At 43.5% G+C, this 17,512-nt stretch overlaps 1 protein-coding gene across 1 annotated transcript; it reads left to right on the top strand.

The window, feature by feature from the left end:
• Positions 1-328: 328 nt before the first annotated feature.
• si:ch211-183d21.1 lies at positions 329-16,990 on the top strand. Its single transcript, XM_037082217.1, has 12 exons — positions 329-824; positions 2,916-3,774; positions 3,915-4,095; positions 5,971-6,110; positions 8,033-8,598; positions 9,569-9,842; positions 9,939-10,134; positions 11,488-11,672; positions 11,842-11,937; positions 12,404-12,568; positions 13,747-13,840; positions 14,353-16,990. Exons 2-12 carry the CDS (start codon positions 2,952-2,954, stop codon positions 14,414-14,416), a joined length of 2,784 nt encoding a protein of 927 aa, XP_036938112.1. The 5' UTR covers positions 329-824; positions 2,916-2,951; the 3' UTR covers positions 14,417-16,990.
• Positions 16,991-17,512: the final 522 nt, after the last annotated feature.

Genomic DNA, 17,512 nt, shown 5'->3' with positions numbered 1-17,512 from the left:
TGATGAATTAATTAATGCCAGCATTTTTTTTAAATATCCTGTTTGGTCCATTTAATGCTATATTAAACAATTCATTTGGTCATTTATTTTATTTTGGTAGTTATCCATAATCTCAGGCCTTAATCTAGCACTGAATACAGGCTATAAATTAAAGATAAACCATTAAAGTAAACTTTTTAATCATGTGGTCGGGTCGGACCTGCTGCCGGTGGGCGGGACTTGGGCTTCACTGAGGAGTTACAACTGACCCCAGTCTCCCCTGTTTCTCACAGAGCGGGGTCAGGGGCCCCTTCAGGTCTTTTACAAGGCTTCTTTGAATGAACCTAAAGCCATTTATTTGAGCTCTGAACGCATAAACTGGCACAGTTTTACAGTAACAAAAAACATGTTGCAGCTGTGGTGGCCGACAGGAGTGAGGATGCTGGGGGGAGATACCTTTACCCGCCTTTTATAGCCCAGCGGCGTTTACGTGTCGCCGGATTTACTGGTGTTTTATCTTCAGCTGTGGATGTGTGAATGGTGTACTGAGCCGTGGAAAGAGGGAGAAAAAAAAAGGAAAGAGGGCGAGAGGGAGAGAGAGAGAGAGAAAGAGAGAGAGAGCTTCCCTGGCAAGGCATCATCCCCCTCAGTCAGTCTGACCGCCCACAGTCCGGGGGGAGAAAGTGCTGCTTTGTGAATGAAGGGAGCGGCGGCGGAGGGGCAGGAAACAAACTTTACCAACATTTATTTCCGACGAGGAGGACGCGCTCACATCCAGCAGCAGAGGTTCCGAGGCAAGCAACAGGCGACACCTGGCCGACGAGCACCGACGACAAACACACGCAGTAAGTGACGACGCGGTTTTTTTTTTTTTTTTTTTTTTGGGTTTTTTTTGGTGTGTGGCACTGATAGAAAGCAGACTGACAGCGTTTCTCTCCCCCCCCCCCTCTCTCTCTCTCGACGGAAAGATGCATGCATAGCAGCCTGACCGTGACCGGAATAGCTGTCGTGAGATGGGAGATAATTTCCAGGATTTAACTCCATAGGCTCCTTCTCTCACCTTAAAGACGTATTAATGATTCTATCCCAGCGTGCTTTTGTTTGTTTGTTTGTGTGTGTTTTTAACCGAGAGCTAATCTAACATCTTCAAGATCTTTCTTTAAGAAGAAAAGCTGTGACCATTTTTCTGGAAGGGAGAGAGGGAAGGAGATGGGGGGTTGATTTAGGGATGATCGCTTAAATCGCATCATGCGTTCAACTTGAGCTCCGACAAAAATGACCCAGCTGCTGTTTGACATTTGTTTCTGTCCACTTCGTCCTGTTTTTTAATTCGCAAAGGCTCCAGCGTGTGTCATTTCGCCCCGGGGCTTTTTTTTTTTTTTTTTTTGGTCTCATTGCAAACTTTTCCATCTGGGTGCCAGTCAGTGTGTTTCGCAACGTTTTCGTGAGTCATGCAGAAGACGTGCCTCCCCAGTGTCACCACGCACAGAAAATAGCCTCATAGAAGACTCATTCATGGTGTTGTGATGAGGCTTTCTGCCCGTTGGGAGTCTGCCCTGCAAGTTGTAAACAAAAGGTTTGATTACAGTACTGTGGGCACGCTGCACATACAGTGGCAGGCCCTTTTCTTTTTATTATTATAATTTTTTGTGCTGGCTCAGATCTTGTGTCGCCTTTTTATAAGTCAATCAAAAAAACACAGGATTAAAGCTGTATTGTGCAGGATTTTCCTGCTAAACAATGCGTAGACTCACACAGATGCAATCCTTGTCAGACATCACTTCTGACCAGACAGAAGGTGTGTGGAGGTGCCAGGCCCTCTGACTACATTGTCTTATTATATTGCTGTATGTGGGACAGCGTGACACGGTGGAGCACTGCTGCCTTAAAAGAAGCTTTGGATCCACCACCTGGAGTCCGTCTTTGTTGCAGTTTGCATGTCCCCCCCCTTGTGTCTGCGTGGGCTCCATCCGTGTGCTCCAGCTGCCTCCCACAACTTAAATGGCAGCTCTAAATTGCCAGTAGGTGTAAATGTGAGGGTGATTTGTTGTCTGTCTGTATATATCAGCCCTGCGTTGAACCGGCGACCTATCCAGCCCCCCATGATCCTGCACATCCAGCCCCTCCTGCAAATGACAAGCAGTTGAAGATCATCAAAAAGCGTTTTTTTGGGCATCAGTGATTCTAGAGAATGACAGTTGATTGTTTAGTCTAGAGTCAAGTGGTTAGTCAAATTTTGGCTACAGTTGCGGCTGCCTCGAAAATGGCTTTCAAAAGCATGTCTTGAACAAAATAGCGCGGTGCTGTCGTATGTAATTGAATGGAAAAACAACAGTGCATCTCTGCACTGTGCACTGAAAAGTACAAAGATATAGAAAAATGTGCGCACAGCATAGAATCGCCTGCCGGCTGCTGCGTACCAGAGGAATACGGTGGTTTTGTTAGCGACGCGGTTCCATTTGGGACATCTTGGTGTGATTGGCCGCTTGTGCCACCAACCCAGAGTGTCTGTGTTTGACTCCACTGAATCACAGTTTGCAAACATAAACCAACACGTCTTTCATAATATGCCTTTTTAAAAGTCAAATTCATCCTCTTGCAGCATATCACCAGATTCACAGCTAACTGCTGCTAAGTGTAGCTCCTGTTAGCTATTTAGCGCAGTTAGCAGTGCAGCTAGCGGACTGCGAGCTCAGGGCACAGGGGGAGTTTTGGTGTTTACGCTGCAAGCCAGGAAACTTTAGGGCGAGTCTGTGTGGCTAGCTCATCAGCATGCTAACTTCAAATGTGATTTTTACAGTTAAAACAGTTTTTATATCAGGGAACATTCACTGTACACTGATACTGATATACCCTGATACTATTGCTAAACCGATACATTGGTCTACTTTTATTTTACTGAGAAATCCAACTGGTTGTCTTTTTTTCTCCTGGAGCTCCCCTGTGCAGGTCTTTTGGAGAAGCTGTAAATCATGGCGGTCAGTTTAGCCTCTGTGGCTTGTCTCTGCCTGGTGGCGGTGGTCAGCGGTGACCCCTGCCTCATCATCAGCGAGATCAACGCCGACAACCCGCGGCTGGACACCACTGAGTTTGTAGAGCTGTATCACACCAGTGGACAACGGGCTTCCCTGGATGGCTACACCCTCGTGTTCTATAACGGGAATGGAAACATAGCCTACAAGGTGCTGGACCTCAAAGGCATGAGCACTGATGACAGAGGATTCTTCCTGGTGGGCTCGGTGGACATGCTGCCCAAACCATCCATCCTCCTGCCTCCCAACACGGTCCAGAATGGCCCGGACGCCATCGTCCTCTACCACACATCTGCTGCTCGCTACAGTGAGAAGATGAACGTCACTGCTCACGGGCTGGTGGACGCCGTCGTGTACATGACCCGCCGCACTGGTGGAGCGGAGTTCCTCGCCGAAACTCTGACGCCCGGGGAACGAGCCTTCGTCGAGGATGAAACGGCACTCGAGGGGGACGAGTCGATTGAGAGGTGCCTGCTGTCTGAAGATCGCTGGGGCTTTCAGGTGTCCTCGCCCTCCCCGGGTCAGAGGAATAACTGCACACCGCCCGCTGTCGCAGTGACCGTTCCAGTCATCAATGAGCTGAAGCTGGGGGGAGGCCAGGTGGACGGGTTTGTGGAGCTGACAGAGGCCTCAGCTGCAGGTCCCCTGGTGCTCGTGGTGTTGGACGGGAAAACTGACCGGGTCAGCGTGAGTGTGGACGTGGACGCCACCACCTCGAGGAATGGGTTGATCTCCGTGACCATTGAGAAAAGCTACATGAAAGGTCGGTGTGCTCAGGTTTTCACTTATTCAGGTTTCACATGTGGAAGCTGCATAATGGCTCCATGTTTCAGTCAATTTTCATTAATTCCTTCAGTTTTGTTTAGTCTGAATCCAGGGTTCCCGTTTCTGTTTCTCTCTCAGGAGACGAGTCCGGAGCAGTGGCTGTTTACAGTGGCACAGCCTCAGACTTCCCCGTGGGCAGCCCTCTGAGCCAGATACAGCCTCTAGATGCATTTGTGTTCGCTGGACCCGGAAACAAGCCTAGTGCCAACCTCACAGAGACTCTCATCCCAGGCAGACTGCCCTACCAACTCAGCAACAGGCAAGGCACAATAATGGACACTGTAGAGTTTCCCACTGCTTTAATTCAAACAGTAAAACCAGCCCTGTTTGACCTTCAGTATATACAAGAGGCGGAAAGAATTAATTCAAGTTTGGTGGAGCTCATCATGTGTCACTGTCAGTCACTTTTGAGGCCACAGTTTCACTTGTTGTGAAACACGTTCTGTTTAAAGTGTTTCTCTCGGTGGGGAAAATGGTCAACTGATGGCCACACTTCCTCTTTGCTGGTACATCTTTTTCCGTTTGCCATGTGTCATCACTGTAAGAGAGTGGTCACTGTAAGGCTTTCACTGACTCACACTGACCAAAATACACTTCACGAAGTATTTCTACGACAACACTCCCATTTAACCAGAGAGTTTGATTAACGCCGCTATGATTCAAAGTTGTTCATTATACAGCAAGATTAAGGGTTTGCTGCCATGCTAGCAGACCTGTGAGGCTTTACTCACTTGAGAAAAAAATCTAACTTTGGTATGCTAACAGCAGTGACAGTGCCACAATGCTGAAGAATAGCAGGTTTCGGTCTGGTACCATTGTCCACATTTACAGTTTCCAGCAGGGAATTACCCACAGTTCATAGCATTGTAACATTTAAAACAGGGTAACCATGGATCACCAGGAGACGCCCCGGAAACTCCTCTTGAAACGATGATGATCCGGCTGCTTTAGTTAATTATTCTATATGCAACATTTTTGATTCACAAAGGATTTTTTTTTTTAAAACACTACCTTAATTCTGACATTTTCTCATAGAACTGACGCTCTACTAAAATATCTAACAACATTTTAACAAACAACAAAAAATATATAAGCTTTTGAAACAATGTGGAAATCCGTCCCTGAAATCTCTGACTTAATATGTTTCTATATGCATTTACTCCCAATGTTTGTTTTTATTGAAAGGCTATATAGTTGTGAAATTAAAAATCCAAACCCCACAAGGTAAAGTTAAATGTCACAAAGTGTTGTCCAATTCCTATTATACCATACTGGCCCTTTGCAGACTCTCTCACTCAAACAGTGGCCGGGTGACGTCAGCTAAGTCCATGAGGGTTCAGGGTGGGACACTGGGATTGGGCCTTAATGTCAACCATGCTCACTGCCACAGTTTTGAATGTAAGGATGTCATCATTTGCTAATTCATTAAGCAATTCATTGTCTGAACACCAAATGTCATGGCATTTAAAGCCAAGAATGTCAAACTGCATGTGACACTAGAAGAAAAGTCAGGCGATTGCCAACCTCAGTAAGATTTACGAACCCGGAACCATAAATGTCTGTTAAAAAATTGATTTCACTGAATTGTTGGTAGTTGATACTTTAGTCTTGGCCAAAAAAAGTTGCACCGGCTGACCCTAGACCCTTGAAAACGTATTACTAGCACGGCTAAAGACAAATGTAGCAATACAGTTAGTTTCTTTGTTAATGCTATATTATTGGATAGCATAATGTGTCACACTAACTAATTGCAATATAATAACACTTCATAATAAGGATAATACTGTGGATCCTTAATTCTTTACTGAATACACCTTAGATTACACAAAGTGGTTTCTCCTCTTCTTGGGGTCCTAATTGAAATACCAAGCACAACAAGTACAAATCAAAATATCAAATAATGAAATAACTATGAATAAAACAACCCCAACATTTGTATGTCCATACACAAACAATAACCCATGATGAAAACTAAAACACAATTGTCAAAAACATACAGCAACCAGAACAGCCATAACACAACAATATCTATGATATTCAGTATCTGTTTTATTGACTTCTTAGCACAAACTCCACTTTGATTCTCTTTTTAAAAAACATTTTTGTTTTCTCGATGATTCCATTGTTTTGTCAGTTTGAGAGAGGGAGGCTTCGATCTGAGTCGCTGCGGTGTGGCCGACTGGGAAAGAGATCCCGGGGTCTTCTGGGAGGCCCCGCAAACTCCTGGGCAGCCCAACCAGTGCCCCTGGCCAAAGATCTGCCCTCACAGTATTGGTGAGTGTCTTGCTGAACGAGCATCATGACTCTTGGATTTAGATACAAGATGCTCAACGTTAATAAGATTTGCAGGTTATGAGATGCAGTCAACTCTGCAGAGAAAGTGGATTTCACCCCCACTCCCACCCCCCCACCCCCCTTTTTTTAAGCCAGGCACATCTTCTGTCAAAACAAGTAGTTGTAAAATATATTTGACGGCAAAAACATATTGTTGCTTTCTCGCCACAGCTTGGAAATTGATGCTTTCAATATGCATTAGACATAGACAGTTAAGAGAGCAGATGAGATTTGTGAAAAAAACAAATAGTGCATGCCCACGACCTAATGACGCGTGGGAACAAGATCATCAAGTCATGCCTGTGACTAAATAATGTGAGAGAGTGAGATGATGTGTGGCTGTGAGAAAATTAGGATGACTCATTCTCAGAAAGAGATCCGTAATTCAGCTGCTCAGAATCGACACCGTTAAAGGCTCACGGTGCTCTGACCTCAGGGATGTCATGGATTTTAGTGTTAACCACCTGGGCAACAAAAGGGCACCGGTGGACCAATTAAATTAAAACCCAATTAAAGAACCGAGAGTTTGTGGGTGATGGTATTTTGGCCTTGAATGATTGCGAAAACAAGATAATGGGGATAATAAGATTGTTCTGCCACGCCCTCGCTCAATCAGGCTGTGGCATGTTTAGTTCAGCTCAAACCAAGATCACGGAGAAGGCGCCTTTGGCAGAAAAGATGGTAGCACAAAGTAAAAACCTTGCACAATTAGATAGAAGCCACATTAAGAGCAGCTGCCTCTAAGTAAATTGACTTCCAACCACAATCAGAGGAGTCGGGGGAGGCACGCCTACATGAGCACTGAAGTGTTCGATCAATTTCAACTTGCTGTAGGAGGGTGAGAAGACACAGCTGGTACAGATGTATGGTTATGTATCAATGTATTGATATTTCTAAAAAGCACTTAAGTCACACACACACACCCTATCGTTGGTATCAAGGGTGTTTTAATACTGAACAAGTTAGAGAAATGTGTCTTTTTATGTATTTCAGTTGAATAATGTTGAAAAAATGAAAGTAAATCCACTGTTAAAAAGAAAAAGTGTTGTTTGTCATATAAACTTCTATAACTGCATGATAGTTTCTAAAGTCAGTGTGTTTAATAATCACCGTCTCAGTATTGACCAAAATAATTGTTTGAAAAAATGATGTTATTTGCCATAATGGAGTGTTCTGACTGCTTTCATGGATGCAGATAAATTTGTCAAAATGTTACAGTGAAGTAATATAAATAGAATTTAAAACAAAATAAGTTGACAAGACAAACATCCTCATGAAATTCTAGCCATAATTGAAACCTACTGAAGGGACCTTGTGGTGAGATGTTTTTCCTGACCCACCGCCCCATCCCTTGACTCCGCCAATGATCTGTGAAAAGACTTCATGATCAAGAGGCGTTTTGTCTACTCGGATAAAACAGGGTTAAAACAGATAAACCAAACTTGTGTGGAAGTGACAAAAAAGTGGCTGAACTTCAACAGAACTTCAATCAGAGACACATCAAATGAGTAGGAATTTTGAGAGAAAGAGTCTGCTCTTTGAAGGAGTCAACAATATGGGTGCTTCAGTCCCATTCGTAGGAGGTTGCGGAGGTGGAGGGAACTGCAGCAGGAAGCGGTGCTGGCAGCAGTATGTTGTCAACAGCTTCTGTGCTCATTGATGCTCGTTTCTTGCCTCTCTGGACTTTGTTGTGGACCAGTGCCAGCATTGTTACGGTCCTTGACCATAACATTATTGAGTACATTTTCCAGCCCAAAACTTTAGCATTCTGTTGTTTATTAAATCCATAGAAAAGCCAAAGTGAAGTAAAGTGGAACTCTTTCTTTAACGGCAGCTTAGTGATATCTCATTTTATGCTTTAGTTATTCCAGGGGGCACAGATTCGCCGCCTCACCTCCCACCTTGGGGGAACAGTGACTTCCTGATCAATGAGCTGAACACGGACACGCCTGGGGCAGCTGAGGATGGAGAGTACATCGAGCTTTGGCACCCATCGGGACGCCGCGTCTCCCTGCAGGGCATCTGGATCCTCCTCTTCAGTGCGCACAACAACAGACCCTACAGGGAGATCAGCCTGAGCGGACACTTCACCACGTCTAAGGGCTACTTCCTGCTGGGCAGCGACCGGTTGGTGCCAGCTCCATCACTACGCCTGCCCCCTAACACCATCCAGAATGGACCGGATGCTGTGGCGCTCTATCGCAGCCCCTTTGGGCCACCATCAGCCAGTCAAAGGGGGATCCCCACAAAAGGTCTGCTGGATGCCGTCGTATACCGACAGAGAGGGTCAGATAAGGAGGCGCAGGAACTGAGTAAAGCTTTGACCCCTGGACAGCTGCCTCTGCTGGAGGATCCAGAGGTGCTGCTTGGTGATGAAGCCCTCAGTCGCTGTAGAGGCCTTTATCCTTATGACCTGTCTGCTTTCTCAGTGAGTATGAAGAGCCAAGGGTTCATGCTGAAACTGAAGTCACGAGCATGTGCTTTATTGGCTAACAGACATACCTAGTTCCCCCTGCTTTCACAAAACACAGAAACACAACAGAATTCTTATTCAAACTTTAATAAGAAAGACTAATTAAAGGGATAGTTCACCATTTGGGGAAATTTGCTTACTTGTTTCTTGCCAATAGGCAGATGATAATATCAATCCACCCTCATATCGGAATGCTAAATATTAAGCTACAGCCAGCAGCTAATTAGCTTAGCTTAGCCAAAAGACTGAAAACCGAACGAAACCAGTAACAAAATCCATTACTAGCATGTTCTTAGAGGCACTAAATAACAGATTATACCTAAATTGTTTAGTCTGAATACAAACCAAAGTGTTCAGAGTGTTGTTTTATTTACATTCCAGAGCAGTAACGTCCTTGTTGTCAGCATAGGGTTGCATGGCAACCCAGCAGAGACTCTGGGAAGTGACATGGCATGTTTTTCCAAAAATGTTGAACGATGTTTTAGCCGGTTTCGCCATCAAACTGCAGCAAGGTCTTTTAGGCTGGTCATGATTCATTTTAACCAGCCACAATCATTGAGAACCAAACACAGGATGCCGTTGAGCCATTGAGCCCCTGTCTGCAACGTACTGTCGGGGGGGAATATGTTTGACTTTGTGGAGTGGTGGACCCTAGGATTTAAGAGGCCAAAACTCCCCAAAAGACAGCGTAACATCTTTCAGTTTGTTCAGGTCAGTGCTGAGTCACTTGCCAATTTCAGCGTGTATGTTGCTAGTTCATGCAGCAGCCGGGATTTTGAAAACGTTAACACGCAGGTAGCTGATAGAAGAGGGGATGTCAGCTTAAGTAGGAGCTCATTGATAGGCCAACAGTCTACATCTGGTGAGTCAGACTATTTTAGAAGTAATCTGTAAAACAAGGTATGAAACGCACCTTTCGCCACAGGTGGCTGCACCCACGCCTCTGAGGGAGAACAGCTGCCCCCGCCCCCCTCCAGCCCCAGAGGGTGTGGTCATCAGTGAGGTGGCCAGTGGCTATTGGACCAATAACAGCCAGCAGAGGGCTTTTGTAGAGCTGCATGGCGCCCCCATGACAGACCTGCGGGGCCTGGTGCTCACCGTGTTTGACCAGGTGCACAGTGGGACCGTCATCGCCCTCCCTTTGACTGGATCCATTGACCAGGACGGATTTTACGTCGTTGGAAATGTCACTGGAGCAGGTGAGGACAGTATGGGTGCCTCTCGCGTTTCTTGTTTTGCACCCACTCCCCACTGCCTCTCACTGCACTCCTCCACCTCTTCTCTCCCCTGCATAGATCAGACTTTCCCGGAGGGCTCCACTGTGCCGGTGCGAGGAGCGGTGGTCCTGTGTTATGACCTGTTCAGCATCTGCAGAGCTGGCACTGCACTGACCAACTCCAGCCTCAGAGATGTGCTCGTGTTCAGTGAAAACCAGCAGCTGCTGTCCTCTCTGTCCACCACCAGAGGGAGACAAGTGATTCCAGCGCTCAGGTAAACACAGCATACACCCAACAGCATGAATCACTGAGGAGATTTACATGTTTTAACTTTTACACTAAGAATAAATCTTACGCCCAATTATGGATATTAATCTGACTGCTGGATATGTCATGTAAAGACTTTCATCTTGTTATTTAAATTGAGCTGATGACACAGAGCCATCCAAAAAGTAATACCCACGCAGCAAATGCCACATATTAATGAGTCGGGATCTGTCAGACTCAACTCAGCAGATGGCAGTGATTAATTAAGCTTACGCATTTCGGTAGTGCGCCATGTTAATTAGCAGAAGCAGCTTGAATAAGTGTCAGGGGGTTGGGTTTTTCAGATGGAAAATGTGCAGGGTAAACAGTTCAATCACTCACAATCAGCTACGCTAACCACTTTCCTGAGGGAAACCCTGGATTTCTGACAGTGATTGGCTTAGTGAAGGCTTCACCGCGGCACCCACATTCCATCATTTCTGCTTCATCAATGCAAACTTTCCATACAGATAAGATCGTGATGATCCTTCTTCTTTTCTCCACGAAGGGATCGCCACAGCCACATAAACCCTTCACACTGAGAACATTACAGTCTACATACAACATCTGGGTCAGATCTAATTAAACATTAATCAAACACCTGGTTTCTGCTGCAGTTTAATTAACTGCTTGTGTTGTAGATTGTGGTCATTATGATCAAGACCCAAGACCCTGAAGTGCACATTTTATTATTTTTTCTTTGTGTTCTTTGTGCAATTCAGAGGCAGGCATATTATGCTCTTCATCGGATTCTTGATTATATTTTCGGTTACTGCTAGAATAGGTTTACATGCCTTAATGCTCAGAAAACACATCAGTTTTCTCGTACTGCTCAGTGCTGCAGCTTTCTATTCCCCCTCTGTCCAAAACACTCCTGTCTCTGTGATGCTGTCCTCCTGAACACCCGGCCTGCTCTGATTGGTTTGCTCACACATGCCTGAGCCAGCAACCCAAAACAAGAACAGAGCAGCTTTGCTGACGTAATTATTACAGTAGTAGTTGCTAGGCATAAGTAATGGAAATATGTGACATGGCGCCGTAATGTGACGTCACAAAGTCACAGAATTAAAGGCGAGACAACTGACAAGGCATTTCAGGAGCAGTGTTTTCTGCAGGAGAGAGGAGCTTGGAGAGCCTAACTAAAACCACAACCATGTAAATGTTAAAAAAATACACCATTTTCTAAAACACATTGGTTTGCAAATAAATCCTAATTCTGTTTTACCTTGTATCATTATGGGCCGACGTGCTCGTGAATACTTTATTATCGTAATTATTACTAAATGCATATACTGTATGCGTATTCATACATGTCTTGCAGATCAGTGGAAGCCGGTCCTGTTTCGCTCAGCCGGTGTTCATGCTGCGAGGTGAGGAGCCCCTCGTCCTGGACGAGCTCCTCACCCACACCTCACAGCACCAACCTCTGTCCGAGCTCCGCCTTCTCAAGTCACATTGACATGTGCCTCGGACCGCTGTCCAGTGACTGGCAGGAGCAGGCAGGAGGTGAGGCATCACAACTTGAGAAAACCGAAATGTATGCAAGCTGATTTAATTACGCTCTAAGGACACACATTTGATTTGTAATTTTGGCTGATACACAGTGAATAAAATAGAAAATGGTCTGACCTACGATTCCAAAAGAAACTGATAGCTTCTTCTCTCTTTGTCCCAGACTGTAGCAGTCTCATCAAGGGGAAGAGGGTCGCCGAGGTGGCCGACTACCTGGAGCAGAAGTGTCACTGTGGCATCTCGGCCTTGTACCTCCAAGGTGAGGCACTTTGACTCAGTCTGAACTGAAAACATGTTTTGATGTAAGACAAGAAAATTGTGTGTTCTTTCAAAATAACGTTGGTGAAAAAGACAGATAAGATTACTTACAATCAATACAGTGGGGCAGGTCGCTGGAGTTGCAAGAGTAGTAATAACTATCTGTGGTTATAGGGCAGTATTTTTACCAAGAGTGAAGTGGCGCGAGAAAGTGCATTTGACTTTTGAAAGCAGCCCACACATAACAGTGTGAAGCAATTCAGATGAGAGGAGCTGCACTCTGCAGCTGCAAAGAATGATTTAACAACCACCTTCAAGCACTCCCACCTCTGGAAGATAATTCTCTCGAAGGATAATCACTGGGATTAGTACCATCTCCTGTTTCCTGTGCACACAATGTTAATATCTACCAGGTTATCTACCTTTTCATATGCTGCTGGTGAAACATTTCCCTGTCTGTGTTCAAGGAGCCAACTTTTCCTGTGTGTCCGGGTGGCTGCGAGTGTGGGGGAACATCCAGGCGCTGTCGGACCATCAGAAGGCCCTCATCATCCAGACATCACACGTGAATCCTTCGTCTGCTCAGGGGGACGTCTGCTCCGCTCCATCCACAGACCGTTATACGAGCGCAGGTAAGCCACCAGCTCTCAGTCAACAGTACCTTTAAAAAAAGTCTATGTATACATGTAGACACACTGCCATGGCAACAAATAAGAGACTCAATTATGTCAAGCATCTTCCACATCAGACATGGAGAATTGGGGGGGAGGGACACTTTATCATCCGATGACTCATCATGCTGTCAGCATATGCTGTACATTTTGTTCCGCATAATTCATCGTTTTTGAAATTGTAGTCACTCATAAATAACATGCCCTCCCTTTTCCTTAAGGTCCATGCATTATTCCTGTCACAGAGACTAAATCCAAAATGTTCATATACAAAATTACACAGGAGAATTCATTACCGCCAGGAGTCATTTTCACCCTTTGAATGTTAAATAATGTTTCATGATGTATAGCTCTTGTTTCATGGGCTGCAATTACCATAAATTGAAAGCACCATCATGTCCAGAGCAGCTCCGAGTCCTAACAAAACCCTAAGGAGGGACATAAACAGATCTCTTTGTAAGATATAATGATGTGACAAGAAAGAACATTGCAGCTAAACCCACAGTACTGGCCTGTTGTTACCTGCTGTTATGCTCAGCACAATGCTGCAGTCTGAGTTGGCTTCATGGATTATGGAGGTACTCAAGGCAACAGTCTGTAACTTGTTTACCTTAAAATAACAGCTTCATAATCATTGTGATGGTACAATGTCTTGTAATAGGGTGAATGGTGTTTCTGCCTCAGCCACTCTGCCCCCCACCACCTGTTTGTGCACTGCTACTTCAGTGAGAGGGATCACAGCGATACACACATGTTCAAGTTTAAAGACGTAACATCACTGTGATGTAATGAGCTTTGTTTTTAGTTGGCATCCGCATTACATCTGACCAATTATTACAGACCTGGGATTTGTATTTACGACAGTGGTATTGCACTCAGAAACTGCCAGTTTCTGCATAAGGTTGCTTTAAAGTAATACTCCTTAAGAATTTCATGAAAGCAAAGCCCTGTACAACATTTTTTGACTGATTCTTTTTATTCTATTCTATTCTGTTATATTCACTGTTGTTATGTGGCGTATCAGTCTGAATTAAACCGTAGATGGATTAAAATAAACCAACAATATCTGCTGCTGGTTACTGCCATGAAGTATACATATTAATTTATTCTGAAGTGAGTTTTTGTATTTGTCTCTCCAGCGTCTGCCCTGGGGCTACAGATAGGGCTGATAGTCGCAGTGCTCCTGCTGCTCGGACTAGGAGCAGCTCTGTTCACATATTTCTACAGAAGAAGGTAAAGGTCTTCTTATTTCTCACTTTACAGCTGGATGTACTGGGTTGCTGCAACCTTCACGAAGCCCAGATCGTAAACATTTATCTAACCCCTTGACTTGTAATCCCTCTTGCAGTTGCATAGTGATTAAGTGTTATGAATAGCATACTGCAGTTAGATGTGTACACTGCAGAGGGAGGAATGCTCATTAGGCTCCATTGTTGGGAGTCTTGCACTCAAGGTTGTTTCTTGTTCATATACATTATTGCCTTTATACCTTTCTGGTCCCTTTTTGTCAAAGAAGGCTTTGCTTATATCAAGAGAAGTCACACTCATAGTGCCTTTTTGTTTTGTATGTTTTATATATATGTTTAGACATAAAGATAACTAAGGTTGAGGGCAGAGTAGGAAAAAATGTTCTCTGTATATCACTCCTGGAACACACTTAACAATAGTTATTGTAAACTGATTGCAGTGAGTAGATGTGAAGGCATTATGGCTTGATTGTGTTAACATTGCTGTCTCTATTTTAGGCGTCCTCTGGACTATTACACCATGGAGCTGAGTGAACATGCAGAGGGACTTTCAGATCTATAATCCAGGCTTGGAATCACTTGCATCTGGATGTGCTCTGAAGAGTGTCGGGGGACTTCAGCAGAGAGAGTGTGAGACCGGGGTAATCAAAGGTTATTCGACCTGTACGTACGTAACTGATTGTCTGATTGTTTTAAAATGAATGCCACCACAAGTGTCCTTCTCTGTATCGCTGGGAAATCACTGATGAAATTAATCATTGTTGTCTGTCTCTAAGGATATGACGCTTACGACATCGAATCAGGAAAAACGTGTTGAATTGAAAAACATACAGATAATAACATATTTTTGTAGAGGTCACCTTTGCCTGTGAACAGTGCTGGTTACTACTTTTAAAGGAAAAGGAAGATAAAAAGGAGGATTTTTAAAAAATACTTGAGTCCTAAATGGTCATTTTTGTTGACTTGTTGGTGTTACTGTGGAAAAAGCCTTTAAATCCTGAAAATTAAACAATCATGCTTTTGATTTGTGCAGGAAGCTCCATCTATTTAATGACATTCTCAGCTGGTATTACGGTGTTTTAACAACAGACTTTATAACCAAGATAATACATGTCATGCTCACATTTATTCTTCAAAACTTCTCCCGCTACGTGCTGTAACAGTCCATTTCAGACTCACTCAAGGGCTTGATTGTCTTTTTAAATGTGAATGTCTTTAGCTAACTTGTGGTGAGTGTCTGTAACCACTTTTGTATGCTTACTTAAAGCAAACTGTTTACATTTACTTGTAGTAGAAAATTTGAAAAAAGGGATGTGAGAGGCAGATGTTGAAGTGATATCCTGTATGACAAGTATTTGGTGTGTGTGTGTGTGTGTGTGTGTAATGAGCGACTGCTACGTGTTAAGAAAATCAGAGCTATTATATGTTTCACTTGTGTTTTTTTAGTGGCTCAGAAACCGTCACTGTGCCTTTTACTTGGGTGTTATTTGATCAGCTGATTCCTCATTTATTAGAGGGAATGTACAGCCATCTCTGCTGCAGCCGTGAGTGTAAATACTATGGATGTGATGATAGTATTCTCGGGGTGGGGGGTGTTGAAATGTTGACTTACTGTAGAATTACAGTAAGTAGGTATAATCAGAGAAAAAGTGAAATATTTTGATTGGTTCCGGTAGTTTGATTCCAGCTTAATTTGAAAATAATCATACAAATTGATCCTACAAATAGCCATGGAATAAATCATAAGTGTGGTTATGCTGTATAATATAGTGAATGTGCCGCTTGCCTTGTAATGTTGCCTTACTCAGCTGCTGTGGTGCACAGAATTATTTCCTCTGTTTTTAATGCTTTGATTACCTTGGTAAGAAGATTTTCTTCCTCACTGACATGTAATAAACAACAAAATGTAACTTCCTTGAAAAATTGAGGCCTTGGGTTAGCAGCTCGGATTGGCTTCCAATCCAAAGAATAAGAATTTGAAGGAAAAAACTCAACTATCAGATCTTTCTCGAGGAAGTTACAGTTTGTTGCTTCAGGACCCATTTGTAAAGCAAAAGTCAACCATAAATCAGTTTTGTTTTACAGCAAGTTTACCTATTTGGATGAAAGCCCAGAAAAGTCATGTAAATTTAGGGCGTTTAACTTTTTAAGGTGCAATTTGTAAGATATGGCCTTTTAACAACAATTAAAAAAAAATTGAAGCTAAACATAATCAACCCAGTGTGGGGGAAAAAAAAGTGTACACGTTATTTCAACGATGTCTGCGTACTGTGTTGTATAGATGCTAACCAGCTAGTCCCCAGCCCTCGTCATACCACTTTGTACCACAAGAGGTGATTGTCCGATAGCCCCAACAGGAAATGCAAAAGCACCAAGTTTGCAATAAACTCTCAAAATCTCAAGGAAGAACATATTTTTACATCTGTTTTTTTTGTTTTTTTTGGTTTTTTTTTTTTACTAAAGAGAAAAACTGTATACCGTTCCTCTCTTTTATTGATTTGTTTTATCTGTACTTAATCGTCTGGTCATCTGGTTCAGTCGAAAACAAATCTTAAATTTGCAGAGTAATATGTGAAAAATATTTCAGCTTAATGCGCTGTATTAGCCCGCTGATGATGATGATCATAGCCCTGATTGGAGCTGCTGTAAATCGCCTCCATACCATATTCAAACTGGTACCTGTGGCTTAGGGGCTGTTCAGTCCCAGTCTGGGGTCCAGTTGTGTTCATTTGGAGCCAGTTGACTGTGCCCCGTTGCCCATGAGTCACCCAATGTGGGTGTACTCCAGTCAGCTAATGGAGCTATTAGTTCCACAGCTACCCACGCTACTTGCTAACAACAACAAGAAGTAGAAGTCCTGTTCAGTGAGCAGCAAAGTGACCAGTTCTGCTGCCCTGTACAGTTTTGGATCTACCTTAGAATTCTGGCCATTTTCTACAAATTACACCTTTTTAAAGTGAAAATATGGTGTTTCCCTCTCTTGAAATGATGTGATGTTCATAAAATGTGTTTTACTGTAAACGTTTATATTTTTAGGTTTTGTGTGAAATGGTACATGTAGAAAGTTTAAAACAACAATATATTGACATGCAAGTGTGTGGACTATTGAATAAAATGTGAGATACTTCTGCTCAGAGCACTTGTTTAACATTCCAATCAACATTCATCTCTCTATACTCTATACTGTATATAGTGCACTGATAACCATCAAAAGAAGTAGAATTATATGGCTGAACAAACAATCTTGGTTAACTATTCACAGATCAGGAGCAGCAGCATTCAGATCGAACATAAATGTAAGAGAAACTCAAATGTTAACACTGGGCACTAAACATCTGCGTACATGCCGTAAATATTTGTGGTCTACAGATTAAAATGTCACAGAAAACATTGGCAAAGAAAATGTATCATCTGCATTGCCAGATTGTAATTTAAAAAGCGCTCTTTCCGGTGTTTGCCTTCCACTTTCATTCCAGTGTCATGCACATGTAGCAGCAGATCTGAAATAAAATGCGTCCAAGAATGTCCAATCAAGTTTCACAGTTGTTTCTTGGCCTGTTGTTCCGTCGCTCTACATTCAGAGCAGTCTGAATAGCATAGACTGAAGCGTGGTTACACCCTCAGGCCTTGGACGATGTCACATTGCGAGCACACCCTT

This window comes from Acanthopagrus latus, chromosome 20 (assembly GCF_904848185.1).
Source record: "Acanthopagrus latus isolate v.2019 chromosome 20, fAcaLat1.1, whole genome shotgun sequence".
NCBI classification, from domain to species: domain Eukaryota; kingdom Metazoa; phylum Chordata; class Actinopteri; order Spariformes; family Sparidae; genus Acanthopagrus; species Acanthopagrus latus.
Note: the sequence above shows the minus strand (reverse complement) of the source record. Positions and strands in the feature narration are given on the sequence as shown.

Bases quoted from the DNA above. Each gene is read 5' to 3' on its own strand.
- si:ch211-183d21.1 (XM_037082217.1), top strand. From the start codon at position 2,952: ATGGCGGTCAGTTTAGCCTCTGTGGCTTGTCTCTGCCTGGTGGCGGTG. The intron at 9,843-9,938 runs GTGAGGACAGTA...TCCCCTGCATAG, and splicing joins TGGAAATGTCACTGGAGCAG to ATCAGACTTTCCCGGAGGGC. The intron at 12,569-13,746 runs GTAAGCCACCAG...TTGTCTCTCCAG, and splicing joins AGACCGTTATACGAGCGCAG to CGTCTGCCCTGGGGCTACAG.